Source organism: Chanodichthys erythropterus, chromosome 15 (assembly GCF_024489055.1).
Source record: "Chanodichthys erythropterus isolate Z2021 chromosome 15, ASM2448905v1, whole genome shotgun sequence".
NCBI lineage: Eukaryota > Metazoa > Chordata > Actinopteri > Cypriniformes > Xenocyprididae > Chanodichthys > Chanodichthys erythropterus.
The window spans coordinates 12,831,513-12,847,506 of NC_090235.1; the positions used below are offsets into that span (position 1 = coordinate 12,831,513).

General features: G+C 36.4%; 2 protein-coding genes across 2 annotated transcripts; both read right to left on the minus strand.

Moving 5' to 3' along the window:
- Positions 1 to 608: 608 nt before the first annotated feature.
- LOC137037146 (major histocompatibility complex class I-related gene protein-like) lies at positions 609 to 3,803 on the minus strand. Its single transcript, XM_067410967.1, has 4 exons — positions 3,621 to 3,803; positions 1,567 to 1,812; positions 1,217 to 1,486; positions 609 to 682 (listed from the first exon to the last, which is right to left on the minus strand). The coding sequence occupies exons 1-4, from the start codon at positions 3,715 to 3,717 to the stop codon at positions 609 to 611; spliced, it is 687 nt and encodes a 228-aa protein (XP_067267068.1). The 5' UTR covers positions 3,718 to 3,803.
- Positions 3,804 to 6,644: 2,841 nt separating this feature from the next.
- LOC137037820 (zinc-alpha-2-glycoprotein-like) lies at positions 6,645 to 15,651 on the minus strand. The gene is made up of 6 exons (XM_067412127.1): positions 15,430 to 15,651; positions 10,516 to 10,788; positions 10,145 to 10,414; positions 9,473 to 9,754; positions 8,904 to 9,026; positions 6,645 to 7,833 (listed from the first exon to the last, which is right to left on the minus strand). Exons 1-6 carry the CDS (start codon positions 15,524 to 15,526, stop codon positions 7,757 to 7,759), a joined length of 1,122 nt encoding a protein of 373 aa, XP_067268228.1. The 5' UTR covers positions 15,527 to 15,651; the 3' UTR covers positions 6,645 to 7,756.
- Between the last annotated feature and the right edge of the window lie 343 nt (positions 15,652 to 15,994).

Below are 15,994 nucleotides of genomic sequence, written 5' to 3' on the forward strand. Positions count from 1 at the left end.
ACCTGACCAGCAAAGGGGAGAAAGAAAAGGGCTTTCTTCCCAGTGCGCTGCTTTCGCCCTCTGAATTGTTTGGCACATCAGTGGTCGGCACAAAAAAATTAGTTTTGCTAAATGGAAATAGGAGAAATGGTGTAAAAACTCCACACATTGCATTTAAATGAACACACATTTTGATTGGTAACGACGTCATTTCGTGACACGTCACTTACGCCAGCTAGAGGGTGCATGACTTTAAAACATAAATATAGGTTGTAATAAGGTGCTTGAAAAACAACCTATGGGGTTGTTTTTTTGGAGGACAGTCTCCAACTGGTCATTTGAGTTATTTTTCTTGTGCGTAGTCACAGCCAATTTGGCATGCATTCCCCTCAGCATGGAGGAGTGTGCATTTGTTCCCTATTAGCGACCTAAGACGCAGTGCGAGTTCTCATTAGAAAGGGAACGTCTCGGGTTACAAATGTAACTTTGGTTCCCTGAGAAGGGGAAAGACACTGTGCCTCATTGCCATGCTTCAGGGCTGTCTGCATGATACCATCATATGATGAAGTGGATAAAATTCTTTCACAAAGAATCCACGAAAAAGTGGATTCACTAGGTCACTGGCTAGGTCACGTGCTGCAGACATTAGTCACGCTGAGGCATTCCCCGTTAGTGTCCTCGTTCCCCACAGTGTCTCGTTCCCCTTCTCAGGGAACCAAGGTTACATTTCTAAGAAGAGATGTTTTCCTTGTTTTGCCTGTATAATTATATCTATTAACTTAGCCAGCTGATATGCAATCTGACACTCAATGTGACAGTCAAACTCCTGCAATCCAGATCTACCTACTGCTTCTAGAAAACTAACTGTACTCTACAGTATCAGACACACACTGGATCTGCACTGATAAACATGAAGCATCAGATTTCCTGATGCAAACACACATTTACATCTAAGATGTGTAGAGGAAACCCCTGCATGTATGAAGCAAAACCATGAACATTATTCTAAGTTCAGATTTACATGTGTTTTTGCTGTGAAGACACTTTTAGATACAAACCAAAAATTAAAAGAAAGGCTCAAATGAGAATATTTCACTAACATTTCTGAACCCACTCAACAGTTTTACATTTTTAATTCACTAGTATTTATTTGTCACAGAATGATTAAGTTATTTTGTCAAAAACACAAACACACACACAGACAGGAACTAATTAAAGTGATTTGATTAAAACATACTCATATTTGTGTTGTTATATGTGGAGATCGTGTGCACACATTCCTCGAGGTAATTCTTGAGGAAATGGTTTCGTCCAGTTTCATGATCCCAGTCCTCTTTGGTTTCTTTGGCTTTGGGGCTTTTATCAATCCACTTCATAGTGTAAAAATTAAAGGATATAAAATCCTCTCCATCAAATCCATATTCATCATAGGCTGTCAGACTCTTGACTGTTCCATCAGGAAGTTTCTCCAGTTTGCAGCCAGTTATTCTCTGAAGAACATGAAGCTCTACAATCACAGAACAACACTCATGAAAAGCTTACAGTATATAAATATATAGAGTTGATAAGAAAAAACATGAATCTCACCAGAACAATGTGAGTGTGTGCAGTTCGACAGAGTCTTCAGCAGATCTTTGTACCAGTCTCTAGGATCATATGGTTCTGCAAGAGGTTCGATCCCGTCATGTTTATTCACATTTGGTTTTAGCCAGGTTTCAACTTCATTACTGTAGTGAGCAAACTCTCTGTCATCACACACACCCACAGCACTGAACGGAGGGAAAGGGTCTGCTGTAGTCAGGACTGTAAACCTGTAGTAGACACTGTGTTTCTCTGAGGAACAGAAAACACAAACAACAATAAAAACAATTTTTTCTGGGACAAAAAGTCTTGTCATGTTGGGTGACAGAAATATATTAAACATATAATTTAATTTGCAGTCCTAAACTTATGCAGCAAAATAAGAATTTTCACCAGAAAATGTCATCTGAACAAGCAAGAAACATGTCTGCCAGTTTTGTTCTGTAAGACTGATGCTGGACTGTCTGGACCAAGAGAGGGCAAAGGAAATTAACATTTGAACTCTCTCTTGCAAAATTAGCATCCCCATCCGTGACTCGATCACACCTCAGCTTTGCCTTAATCTACACTGCCTTTCCTTCACCCCCTCTTCCAACATCTCTTCTCTCTACATTTACCTGAAATTCACCCAAAATCTATATGGTTTAATATGAACAATTATCACACAATAATTGTTTGGTATCATTTGAAATGTCTCAGTGCGACCAGTACAAATGTGTCATTCCCACTAAAGTAAACCAGAAGGTATAAAGGTTTGAAGAGTTTAGAAATATTTCACTCTCTGTATCCACTTTCTCATGCAAATAACTTTCTGTCCCCAAAACGATGTAAACTACTCAGTCTGGGACCCTGATTAATGCAAATTCACAAACTCATGTTTCCATTTGAAAGAAGTTTCTGTCTTGGTCTGAGTATTTAAAGAGATGTTGCAGGAGGCTCAGGGCGCGATTCTGTAGCCAGATTCAGTCCAGGACACTCAACAGTGTGCATTTTTTTAATGTCACGATATACATCTTTTACTCTATTTCTGAGCATTTGATGTTTTGTACACTCAATCATTCAGTCTGAGCTCTGAACAGATTCAGTGTTTGATTCGATAGTCGAAGATGCATCAAAGAAGAAACCTCTCTAAATTCTGAATGGAAGTTTTATTCAATTAAATCATGAATCATTTTTAATATAACTCCACTGTACAGTCACATAAACTCAAGCAGATTCAAGATTTTAAAAACAAACTCACAGCCTACTTTTTCACATTTCTTAATTGAAATTGATGCATTTTTCAAATCTCTTAGAGTGATTAAAAACAAGAAAACTGACAGATTTCTGAAATCGAATGATTTGTTTCCTAATGCCTCTGATGCATGTGATTATGTTATTCTTATTTTTATTTATTTTATTTACTTATTTTATTTGTGGAACTTTTTAAGTTTCCAGCATGCACTTAAGTTTTGATGCAATTTCATTCCAGTGGAGGTTCTGTCTTTTTTGTCTTTGTATCTGTTTATTGTTTGATGCATAATAATAATAATAATAAATAATAATAAAAAAAACTTGATTGTTAATGATTCCCGACTCCGAGCGTGCTGCAAAAGCTTTGAACGCGTCTCATTACAAATCTACTGATATGCTGTCATCTCCTGTCCACAAAAACGTAAAATTATGATAATGTAAAAATGTGTAACTGTGCTGCGTTCATTCACAAACTCACGTGACATGCAGAGATTTACTGTGATCAGAGACGCGGAAAACACCAGATCATCGTGAGCAAAGTGCGGCTTCCTCTTGAAAAACTATAAGCGCGAGCTGACTCCACATTAAAACACAAAGCATCGACTTTCGATTTCAGTTCCTTTGACAAAGAAATGCCGCAAACAAAACGTTACAGACCTGTTACGTTATATGAGAAGTGTAAAAATATTATCGGTTCATTATATGAAACAAGGAAGATTGGATAATAAATGGACACTATTTTAAATAATAAGAAAACTCAAACTGTTTCGTTTCGATAACTGGTAGTGCGAATCAGAATTAGTAGCCTAAATGAACTCTGTTCTTACCTTCATGCGGATCACTTTGACAAGAGGGAGAAATAATCCAGACTAATGCTATAAAGAAGATGTTTTTAAACGAGATCATGTGAAACATGTTTGTCATTCATATTCCAGACGAGCTCTACAGTGATTCACTGATGAACTGAAAGTGTCCAACACTTTATTTCTGAATCTCAGACTGACAGAAACATCTTTATAGGTTGTGAAAGTTCGACATAAGACAGACAGTAACGCTATTGGCCAACAGATGAATCCATCATAGACCATATTCTGTGTGCACTTTGTGGTCATAATCATTTAAGTCCATTTCCTTTTTTTTCACAGTGAAAAAAATATTAAAAATAACATTTGAAAGTATCCTTATTTAAGTAGCTTTTTAGTGTTTATTGTGTGTTATTTTGTGTTTTTTTCAATCCTTCATTAAAAGTGCATGTAAGCTTTTATTTATTTTTTTGCCTTTTTATTTGAGGACAAATCGATGTGATTGATTATAAAACATTCACCACAGAATTATGAGAGGTAGACTGCCGTTTGTAAATGAGTAACTGTGTTTAATCTTCTGTTAAGAGACATTAAGCTGTTCATCAAACACACAATATTATCCATCAAATATTTTTTTATATAAATATAAACTCTCTTAAAACACACCTTTCACACTCACTTTTGGTATGCATAAACATAAATTATGAATATTAAAAATCATTTCATAGTGACCACATGTGAAGATCCAAACAGGACTGCCGTCTTCATATAATCTATGTTTATTATAACACATTTGCTGATAGGCTTATTTTCATAGTTGCATAATATATTTGGTCCTTTCTAATGCTTGCACTCTTCCTGACGTGTTTATTAATTTTTGGAAGCAGATCATCTACTTTTTATAATCATTCAGTAACTGGCAGAGCGAGTTTCAGTCGTTTTCAAACAAGGGCTGCAAAGAGCTGATCCTGAACTTTAGACAAGAATAGTGTAAAATATTAAGTCAAATTAAAAAATTTAGACATTATTATGGATGTATCTTGCTCTGATGTCATGCTGTCATGCAAAACACTCGTGACAGCGAGGCGTCCTCGTCTGATTCTGCAGTATATCTTCACCTGAGAGTCTCAAAAGCAGGATTCATATTTCATCTCTTCATTCCTGATCATGTTTAGCTCACAGTTCTCTCCATTTATTTCATATACTTGTTTTCAGATCAGGAATAACTGATTCAATCTGAGCTCTGCACAGATTCAGTGTTTGATTCTATAGTTGAAGATGCATCAAAGAAAAAAAAAAAATCTTATGGAAATTTGATTTTTGCAAAAGACCACTGAAGAACAGACGAATCTCAACATAACACTGACTGTGACGCAACAGTCGGATCATTAATATGTACGCCCCCAATATTTGCATATGTTCAAGGTATTAGACAAGGCAGTATTAACGTCTGGAGCTGCGAATCAACAGACGTTATACAGGTAAGCAAGCAACAATAGCGAAAAATGGCAGATGGAGCAATAATAACTGACAAGATCCAAGATGACAAGTGATATTTGTAAATTGTCTTTCTAAATGTTTCATTAGCACGTTGCTAATGTACTGTTAAATGTGGTTAAAGTTACCATCGTTTCTTACCGTATTATTCTTACTGTACGGAGCCAGAGCCATGTCATTATTTTCATTATTAAACACTTGCAGTCTGTATAATTCATAAACACAACTTCATTCTTTATAAATCTCTCCAACAGTGTGTAATGTTAGCTTTAGCCCCGCCTAGCTACTATCAAACCCATTCAGAAATTAAATAAACATCCAAATAAATACTATACTTACATGATCTGATATGCTGCATGACGAACACTTTGTAAAGATCCATTCTGAGGGTTATATTAGATGTGTGTTATTATATGAGTTGTTATTATATGTTATATTATAGAGGGTATGCATCGACGTCACTTTCCCGCCGAAAGCGCGCTCCCTCAGCTGGACTGAGTGGCAAAAGAACCTGCTGCGTGACTGGATTAAACAGGGGAAACTGCGAAAACGCGAGTAAAACTAACGAATTACACTAAAGGTTGGAATTGACCCTTCGCTAAGCCACGCCCGAAAACCGCCACAGGCCAATCGTGGTTTAGCAACCGTTACTAGGCGCGGGAGGTCTGTCAAGCTTTCTAGTGAGGGAACATGCCGAAGCGTTGTGCCTATGGATTGTGTTAACCTGATACCCGGTATCCTAAAAGTTTGGACGGGGTTGTGGAATTTTTTTTCCTTCCCGAAACCTAAAACCCAAAGGGAGAAATGCCGGTGTCATGACAATTTGTGCTACCCTGTCAGATTTTGCTACCTCCAATTTAAACAGTAGGTAACGTTAGCAAAATCTGAAAAATGCTAACGTTACCCATCAGATTGTGCTTCCAGCATGATATTAACGTGGTCTATGGCTTTATTAACATCTACACCTACCCCAACACAAAACCTACCCTTACAATAATGCATATACCGTAATTTTGTGTTATTTATCATGAAAACAATGATGTAATATTGATGTATGCATATGCAGTAAGCCCAGGTAGGACAATCTGACGAGTAGGTTAGCTAGCTAGCTAACTCAGCACATCATTGCTTGGAAATAATGACGGTTCTTTGTTCATAATGCATATATTTGAACGTGAAATAAAATGATTAAAGGCAAGACGGAGCAACAGTAACTAAGGAGGGCGGGGCTTAGCAAAGGGTCCATTGAATGTGTTCCTTACAACTTGTCAAATAAACCTAATCCATGGATATTGACACGCAGCCAGGAGTTGTGTTTCCTGACATTTATATGTGCCTGATTTCGACGGGGAAATACATAAAGAAAATCTGCCTGTGAATATTTTATATAACTACAATATAGGTAGGTTTAAATCCGCATAATCACTTATATCAATGTTATATCGTAATATTGTCCAGCCCTAAAACATATATAGTTTTATAGTATAGTTTTTGTCAGTGTTGTTGTTTATTGAAAAACACCCAATTATGCAGAATATAAGATGGAAAATATTTAATTGATCAGCTGTCAACACAATATAAAACAATACAATATACACGGTATGATTTTACCTCAAAATCCAACAATTTGACACAAAATGATAACTGCAAAACCACGTTTCTCTGCCTGGAGTCGTTGCTTTCTGCAGTTTTTAAATATATACCTCAGTTTTTGTATCAAAGCTATTTGTACAGTCAATCACAAAGCTCTTTCCTGTTTTGGATGTTTTTTGTGTGTTTTTCACGACATTCACGCTGAAAAACAATGCTGCCGCTCAAGGGGCTCGCACACCGGACGCGAAGCTCAGCGCCGCGACACGTCTTTCAAATTCGAACGCATTGTTTTATATTTTTTTCTGAGTTGTAGCTGAGCGCTGCGGACAGGCGCCGAATGTCGCCACCGGTGTGCGTACACTCATAGAAAACAATGCGTTCGAATTTTAAAGACGTGGCGAGGCGCTGAGCTTCGCGTCCGAGCCCCTTCAGTCTTTTGCCACTCAGTGGGCGTGAGCTGAAACTTCACAGACACATTCAGGGGACACCTTAGACTTATATTACATCATGTGAAAAAGGGTTCTAGGGCACCTTTGAAATTAGATTTTTCTTTTTTTTTTTTAATTCACATTTACATTCTACCATGAATATCATGTTACATCATGTCCAGTACACACACACACACACACACACACACACACACACACACACACACACACACTATTAAGACATGCATTTCTTTTATTGCACAACACATTGGCCAAAGAGGCACATTAATGCATTTATCAGACAGTTTATCAAAAAGACTTACAAAGTATTCAAGCTGTACATTTGATCAATACATGTTTTCTCCGGGAATCAAACAACGGCACTGCTAACAATGTGGTCACCGTTAGCTGAGCTACAGGAACACTACAGGGACACACATCAATGTAACATTACTGATTAAAACAATGAATTAAAACACTGCTGATCCACTGGAGTCTGTACCTGCTGCAGTTTGGACTGATTTTGATTTGATTTCTCCAACTCTCATTGCATAAAGAAAGACAATGAATGTGATGTGGAGATACCTGTGTGTAGATGATGATATGTGGTCCTCATCATAATAATCTTCTCTATTACAGTCTTTACCTATCATCTTCTGACTGAACATTTTGTGACCGAACAACCATTGAGCCATAATTGTGCCTGCTTCTCTTCAGATCTAAAAAAAAAAAGATACAGCAGATTATACAGTATCCATCTTTTTTCACAATGTGGATGTAAACTATTTTCTGTGGATTCATTAGCACCTATAGGTAAATAACTGGATTTGATTGTTTGTTTATTTTTATTGCCATATCGGCATCTATGGCTATTTTCATGGCAAGAACAATATTAAAATAAATAAATAAACATAATTAGCACAGTAATAGTAAAAAACAACAGTTAATCAACTCGTATAAATATAACAAACATTATATAAGATTTTTCACTTCTATATTATTCATTTGGATGAGACAAGTTCTTCGTTTGTTGGGCCAAATTCCTCATGATGTTTAATTTTTTGATGTTCTAAGGGTGAATAGAGCATAAATGAGTTGAATGTGCAAATCTATTCAATTCAAGCTGGATTGCATTTGTTTGCTTGCTTTCAGCTTAATCACATACTGAAGAGCAAGTTTCAAGCATCTTTAATCAAGAGATGGATTCTTTGCTTCAGTTTACAGACTTTGAATAGGCGAATGCTGTGCCGAATGCTCCTAACGAGAGATGTAATGGTAAATAACTGGAAAAATAACAAAGTGCTGTAAATGGTAAAACTATTTGTGTTACAAACCAGTGAGTTTTTGATTATTAGAATGAAATTTAAATAATATAGAAAGCAATTAAATATTTGCAACTCAACTGTTTTTGTTCGGCTTTAATAACTGGAAGTGAATGACACCAGAAGCCTTGCACATTCAAGTTACAAATGACCACTACATTCTTACACTAAAAATAAGGTGGATAAAACTTCCTCTTGAGTACATACAGATATTCTGTTCTTGTAAATATGTTTGTCAAGCTGCACTGATGTCACACGTATCAATTACTTATTATAGATAATCTTGCCTTGTCTGTGCCCATCAAATAAAATCCAAAAAATTAAAATCACCAATATCAAAATCTCTATTAGTTCTCCTGTCACACAGTATATTTTGTGAAACTGTCCATTTATAGTTCTAAAAACGTCTTTAAAACACAGATTTAAAAACAAGACATTTAAAGCAACAGTGTTGTATTATAACTCACCATTTGATTTTTTCCTTTTGTAGATGAAGTAAATCACAATCACAATCACAGCGAGAAGGAGAACTACTGCTACTGCTCCAACATCCCATCGAGGTTCTGGTTCACAGTTAGAACATTTTCCATCTGCAGAATTACAAAAATAATAAATAAAAACTAAAAATTAAATGCTTTTTTAATCAACATTATGAAGTGTTAAAAATGAGTTGAGACACTAATTGAAATTGTACTGGATTTCCTATAAGCCGGGTCAATGTGGTAAGATGTTATTTAGTCGTAGTTTGGAATAAACAAATAAACAATGTCCACATAGTTATGTCTGTTTTGTTGTTTTAGTTTTTAATGTTTTAATGAGAAAAAAAATAAAAGCATGTGGATCTATGGTAAGAACCCTTTACAACCCAAGGGAAGTTAAGTATATGGCATGAACACGTGACCTGCACCTACACCACAGTGAACGTCGCCATCTAGTGGTTAAATAATCACTACATTTGGCTCCTACAGGAAGTGTTTGTATTATCATGTTCTCTTGCTACAACATTGTGAGTGGCTGAATTTATAGTGATATTTACCCCAGATTACTGACACTGGTTCAGTCAGACTGCTGTGAATGAGCAGACAGTCATAAGATCCTTCATAATTTCTGTCGATCTTCACACTGATTCTCATCTGAAAGGTTCCATCATCATTTGCTCTGATTCCAGAAGATGTTTGATCCTCAAGATTAATTCTGTACAATCTAATGTTCATCTGAACATCTCTGGGGTAGAAACCAGTGGCCAGACACGTCAGGCTTTGCTTATTTTGATCATCTGGAGCAGCTTTCAGTGCAAAGACATGAACATGTGGTCGACCTAGAGGAGATAATAATCATGCAATTAGCAAACTAACATTTACAAGAGAAAAAAAAGATTATGTGCTGTGAAAAATAGGGTTGTTAACATGATTTCCTGATGCAAACACACAATTACATCTAAGAAGTGTAGAGGAAACCCCTGCATGAAGCAAACCATGAACATTTACCAATTCTAAGTTCAAATGTGTTTTTGCTCTGAAGACTGTCACTTTTAGATACAAAGCAAAAATTACATGACAGATTCAAGTGAGAATATTTCACTAACATTCTGTATTTATTTGTCGCAGAATGATAAAGTGCTTCTTTATTGAGACAGAACAAGAAACAAAATTTCTGAGTTATTTTGTCACACACAGGAGCTAAATAATGTGATCTGATTAAAACATACTCATATGTGTGTTGTTATATGTGGAGATCCAGTTCATGCAGATCTTGAGGAAATACTCAAGGATTTGGTTTCGTCCTGTTTGAAGATCCCATTTCTCTTTAGTTTCTTTGGCTTTGGGGTTTTTATCAATCCACTGCATAGTGTTAAAATTAAAGGATATAAAATCCTCTCCATCAAATCCATATTCATCATAGGCTGTCAGACTCTTGACTGTTCCATCAGGAAGTTTCTCCAGTTCACAGCCAATTATTCTCTGAAGAACATGAAGATCTACAATCACAGAACAACACTCATGACAAACTTACAGTAAAAAGATATATTCAGTTTCATAACATGTCTGCTGGTTGATAAGAGTAAAACATTAAACTCACCAGAACAAAGTGGGAAACTGTTTGGGCAGTTTGACAGAGTCCTCAGCAGATCTTTGTACCAGTCTCTAGATTCACCTGGTTCTGGAAGAAGTACGGTCCTGTCAAGTTTATTCACATTTCTTTGATTTTGTTTGAAGGATACCGGGGTCTTTACCCAGCCTTCATTACTGTAGTGAGCAAACTCTCTGTCATCATACACTCCCACAGCACTGAACGGAGGGAATGGGAATGCTTTAGTCAGGACTGTAAACCTGTAGTAGACATTGTGTTTCTCTGAGGAACATAAAACACAAACAACAATAAAAACACTTTTTACTGTAGCACAAAGTCTTGTCATGTAAGGTGACAGAAATGAATATTCTGAATTAAATTGCAGCCTTTTGTGATTTGATAAGTGCAGTGACGAACAGATGAATCTAATGCTTGCTGTCAGTGACCGCACTGGTTTGGATACTGTACTTCGAAATCACAGATTCTACGTCTTGGAAGTATGACCAAAATAAGAATTTTCAGAGGAAAATGTCATCTGAACAAACAAGTTCTGACCACCTGAGAAAAAAGCATTACAATAAATTGCACTACCAATGGTGATTAAATCTAATGATTGCTTAGCTCACATCACTTCAAACCATGAAAATTATTATTATTGTTATACTTAAAGCTGCAATCCGCAACTTTTTTTAGTTAAAAATTATCCAAAATCAACTTTTAAACAAGTACACAACCAGCCAGTGTTCAAAACTATCTAATTATCTTGTCTCGATTCACAACAGTAAGCTTGTAATAATGTTTTATAATAAGAGCGACATGGCGGATTTCCGCGGGAAATTTGAGCATGCAGCAGTTCCTCTGTGCGTCATTACGTCACGTCCGTAAACAAAAGAAGGAGTTCAGGCTGATCAGTTTTATCTCGTGAGGACGCTGCCGGTAGCGGCACATTTATAGCCAAAATTTATCATTTTGATGGCGGATTGTAATCCAGAAAGGTCCAAATGACAATCATCAGTGACAACTGGAGATTCACCTGTCCTGTAGTCAAAAAGCAAAAGTCGTCGGACTGTGGAGTGGCTACAGCTTTTTTTTACAGTCTATGGGCTACAGACATTGAAATCTACATGTAACGCTAATACACACTAAATACACAGTCACGCAGTGGGATGTTGTTAACAACAACAATTTGAGAACAATATAACAGTAATAATAATTTGCACGGGATGATTCAAGATAAACGATCGTTAGATTTAATCATCATTGGCAGCGTGATTTAGGCCTAATGCTTTTTTCCTCAGTTGGTCAAAACAAAAGTGGCAAACATGTTACTTACTTGTTCAGATGATATTTTCCAGTGAAAATTCTTATGTTGGTCATACTTTCAAGACGTAGAATCTGTGATTCAGAGTATCCACACCGGTGCGGTGACTGACAGTTAGCATTAGATTCATCCGCGCTGACGAGCTGTGCCGAGGCACAACGCACGCACAGATAACTGTTCCGCATATGACTGCGATTGCATGTTTCAAACAGAGATGGCGACAAAGAGGAAAAATTGCGGACATCAGCATTAACGATTACATTGGACCTTTCAGGATAATATCCACCATCAAAATGACAAGTTTAATTATGTAAGCTGTTGTGAAAAAAAAGAGGTTGTGGAAAAGTTCATTTCAATAATTCAACTCAAACTGTGGAACTTGTGTATTAAATAAATTCAATGCACACAGAATGAAGAACTTTAAAGGGTTAGTTCACCCAAAAATGAAAATCTGTCATTTATTACTCATGCTCATGTCGTTCCACACAAATTAAGATATTTTTGTTGAAATCCGATGGCTCCGTGAGGCCTGCACAGGGAGCAATGACATTTCCTCTCTCAAGATCCATTAATGTACTAAAAACATATTTAAATCAGTTCATGTGAGTACAGTGCTTCAATATTAATATTATAAAGAGACTAGAATATTTTTGGTGCGCCAAAAAAAACAACTAAATAACGACTTACTAGTGATGGCCGACTTAAAACACACTTTTCGGAAGCTTTGGAGCGTTATGAATCAGTGTGTATGGTAAGATAAAAGGTCTAAGCCACCGGAGGCCAATTTAGGTAAATAAATAAAAAGGAAGAGGGAAAACATGCAAAAGAGAAAGGTATGTGCAGCTATTACTCTAATAGTAAGCCAATAATAAAATATAGGGCCTAACACTTATGTTATGCTCAAATGTTACTCTATGTTCACTTATGTTATCTCTGTATTTAAAAAAATATATTTTTGTTTACCACTTGTAGTACACTATGGGTTCAAATGTACTATAAGTAGTATCTAAATACATTTTTTAAATACAGAGATAGTATATTAAAAGCATATTTTAGTTCATATTTCATGGTTTCTCAAAATAGCACAGTTGAGTACACTTAGATGTTCTTAAGATGATCTTAAGAAGATTTTTAGTATATTAAGTACAAAATTAGTACACGAAAATAGAGCACTTTAAGTACATTATAGAAGTGTATTTTTTTTCACCTGGGCAGTGTCTAGCACATCTTCCTAAGGAAATGATATGGAGTAGAAGACTGCAAATATGAAATTATATTTAGACAGACTTAAAGAAGTTCCAGATACTTGTGCTCTTATTAATTAAGTTATTTTGTCATTAATGTAAATAAAAATGTGCAAACAATATACTTGCTCTTGTGAATTTATTTTGATGACTCCGAAATGACTCCGAGCATGCTGAAAAAGCTTTCGAATGCATCTCATTACAAATCTAGTGACATGCCGTCCATAGTATGGTTTATAGCAGGGATGGACAACTCCGGTCCTGGAGGGCCAGTGTCCAGCAGAGTTTAGCTCCAACCCTAATCAAACACACCTGAACCAGCTAATCAAGGTCTTTAAGATTAGTATACTTAGTATACTAATTAGTATACTAAGTATACTATTAGTATACTAATCTTAAAGACCTTGATTAGCTGGTTCAGGTGTGTTTGATTAGGGTTGGAGCTAAACTCTGCTGGACACTGGCCCTCCAGGACCGGAGTTGTCCATCCCTGGTTTATAGTGTGATGCATACTGAGTTTGGTCTTTTAATATCACTAGGCTACATTAAGCCTGCAGTGAACAGATATGTATAGGCTGCACATCACTGAAAACACTAAAGGTACTCATTAATTTTATTTAAAAGTTAAAATTAGTTATTTTTGCATTTTTCAGAGCGATTTCTATCTTCCGGTTTGAAAAGCAAAGTCGGAGCAATGTCACAAAATCTGTACTACCGGCAAGATCCGGAGTGCTGGTTGGCTCCAAGTATGGGCTGGTCGAACATGCTGACGTCAACAGTTTCTGTATTTATTCATGACTTTAAGCTCATTCAATCCAATCACTGCGCTGTAGTATGCATACGATTATAATTGTGGTATTATGCATTAGGAAGTATCACTTCTCTCGCTGGTGCTCGTTTCCTCAGTGCTACAACACAAAGATGTGTTTACCTGCGACACCACCAGAGCAGAGGTTTGGGTGCATGTGGATTGTTTTGCTGTAATCTACCAGCACAAATGGAAAATATGTTTGCGTGAGATCGCATTACAGCGGAGAATTCAAATGTCAAAAAAGTGCGGCTCATTCACCTCTGCCTGCTCTAGCTGCGTTCAAACACGCGAGCCGTGTGTATGTTTCCCTCAGCACAGCAGCACATGAGTGTTGATTTGTTTTTACCCACGATGCGGTCAGAACTGGAGTTTGAATATGAACACATGAAAAATACAATTGTTATTATGATATACATTCGCAGCGTGCATATGATCGGTTTCAGCGCGGAGCTTCGCATTGTGTTTAACAACACTAGCCACGTGAATCATAGTATCGCTGTTTAACCAGCACGGTGTAGTTATGCACACATATTTCATCAAGTCTTCAAATGAATTATATGTGCAATCTGGACACTGATACAGTGGTGTAGCCTATCTGAACACGACAACACTATTATTCTGATAGACAAAAGACTGATTTTGAGATGGCAGTGCTCGTAAACATAATCACAGTAGACTATTATTAGCCCTATTAAATATTCTTTTGCATTTCTCCCTTGTGCTTGGGAGTTTGTCGTCATTTTCTCAGAGCTCAAATATTCATTATTCTGTATAATGAGTGTGTTCTATGTCTGTGTTTCATTGGTTGCTCTCTCCCCTCTCCTCTACACTCCCACTTTTCCAGAGCTTTACACGCCCATTTTAACAGACTTTTTTGAGCTTTATGCTGTAAACAACCAGGGTAAAACAGGGTGGTTTCATGACCCTTTATCGTGAAATTAAATGCGTTGCGTTCAAATTCTGGACTCAACTACTTTTCTGTACATAGTAGGCCTATAGCCTACTTTCTTTGTTTGATATTTACTGAGCTTGGTCTGTTAATATCACTCACTTAGTACATTAGCCAAGCCACGGTAAGCGGTTTTCACGTTAAGCGGTTTATAATGTCCCCTGTGCGGTCATCACCTGTCCACAAATTATGCTAATGTGAAAATGCGTAACTGTGCTGCGTTCACTCAAACTCACAGGACATGCGGAGATTTTCAGAGACGCGGAAAACACCAGACCATGATTGATCTTGTGACCAAAGTGCGGCTTCCTCTTGAAACACAATAAGCGCAAACTCACTCCATATTAAAACACAAATCGCACTTTCGATTGTAATTCCTTTGACAAAGAAATGCCGCAGTAATCAAAAAAGACGTAAACAATTTAACTGGGATTAATTGTATGTATACAAATATTATTGATTCATTATATATAAAAAAAAACATTGCAGTCTGGATAATTAATGAACATTTTAAATAGGCTGTATCCAAACTCAGAATATTTCTTTTGTCGATAAATGATAGTGCGGATCAGAAATAGTAAATGAACTCTGTTCTTACCTTGATGCGCATCACAAGAGTGAAAAATAATCCCGACAATCACTGCCTCTATAAAGAACATGTTTTTAAACGAGATCGAGTGAAACATGTTTGTCATTCATATTCCAGACGCTCCCAGTGATTCAATCATAAACTAGGAAAGTGTTCAACTATTTATTTCTGAATCTCAGACTGACAGAAACATCTTTATAGGTAGTGAAAGTTCGTCATGAAGCAGGCACGCTATTGGCCAACAGATGAAAAGAAAGAGAAACATTGAACGCTGAACATATTGTGTACTTTGTGGTCATAATCCTAAATGTCCAATTCCCTTTTTTTTTCACTGTGAAAATAATGATATTAAAATGATAACATTTGAAAGTATCCTCGGAACTTAATTTAAGTAGCTTTTTAGTGTCTATTACATTGTACTGATAGCAAAATAATATTATAAGCAGCAATTTCTGATTTACTGTTGTATATTTGTTTTGTATTGTGTTATTTTGTATTGTATGTTTTTTCATACTTTCATGAAATGTGCATGCAAACTAATATTTTTTTTGCCTTTTTATTTGAGGACACATTG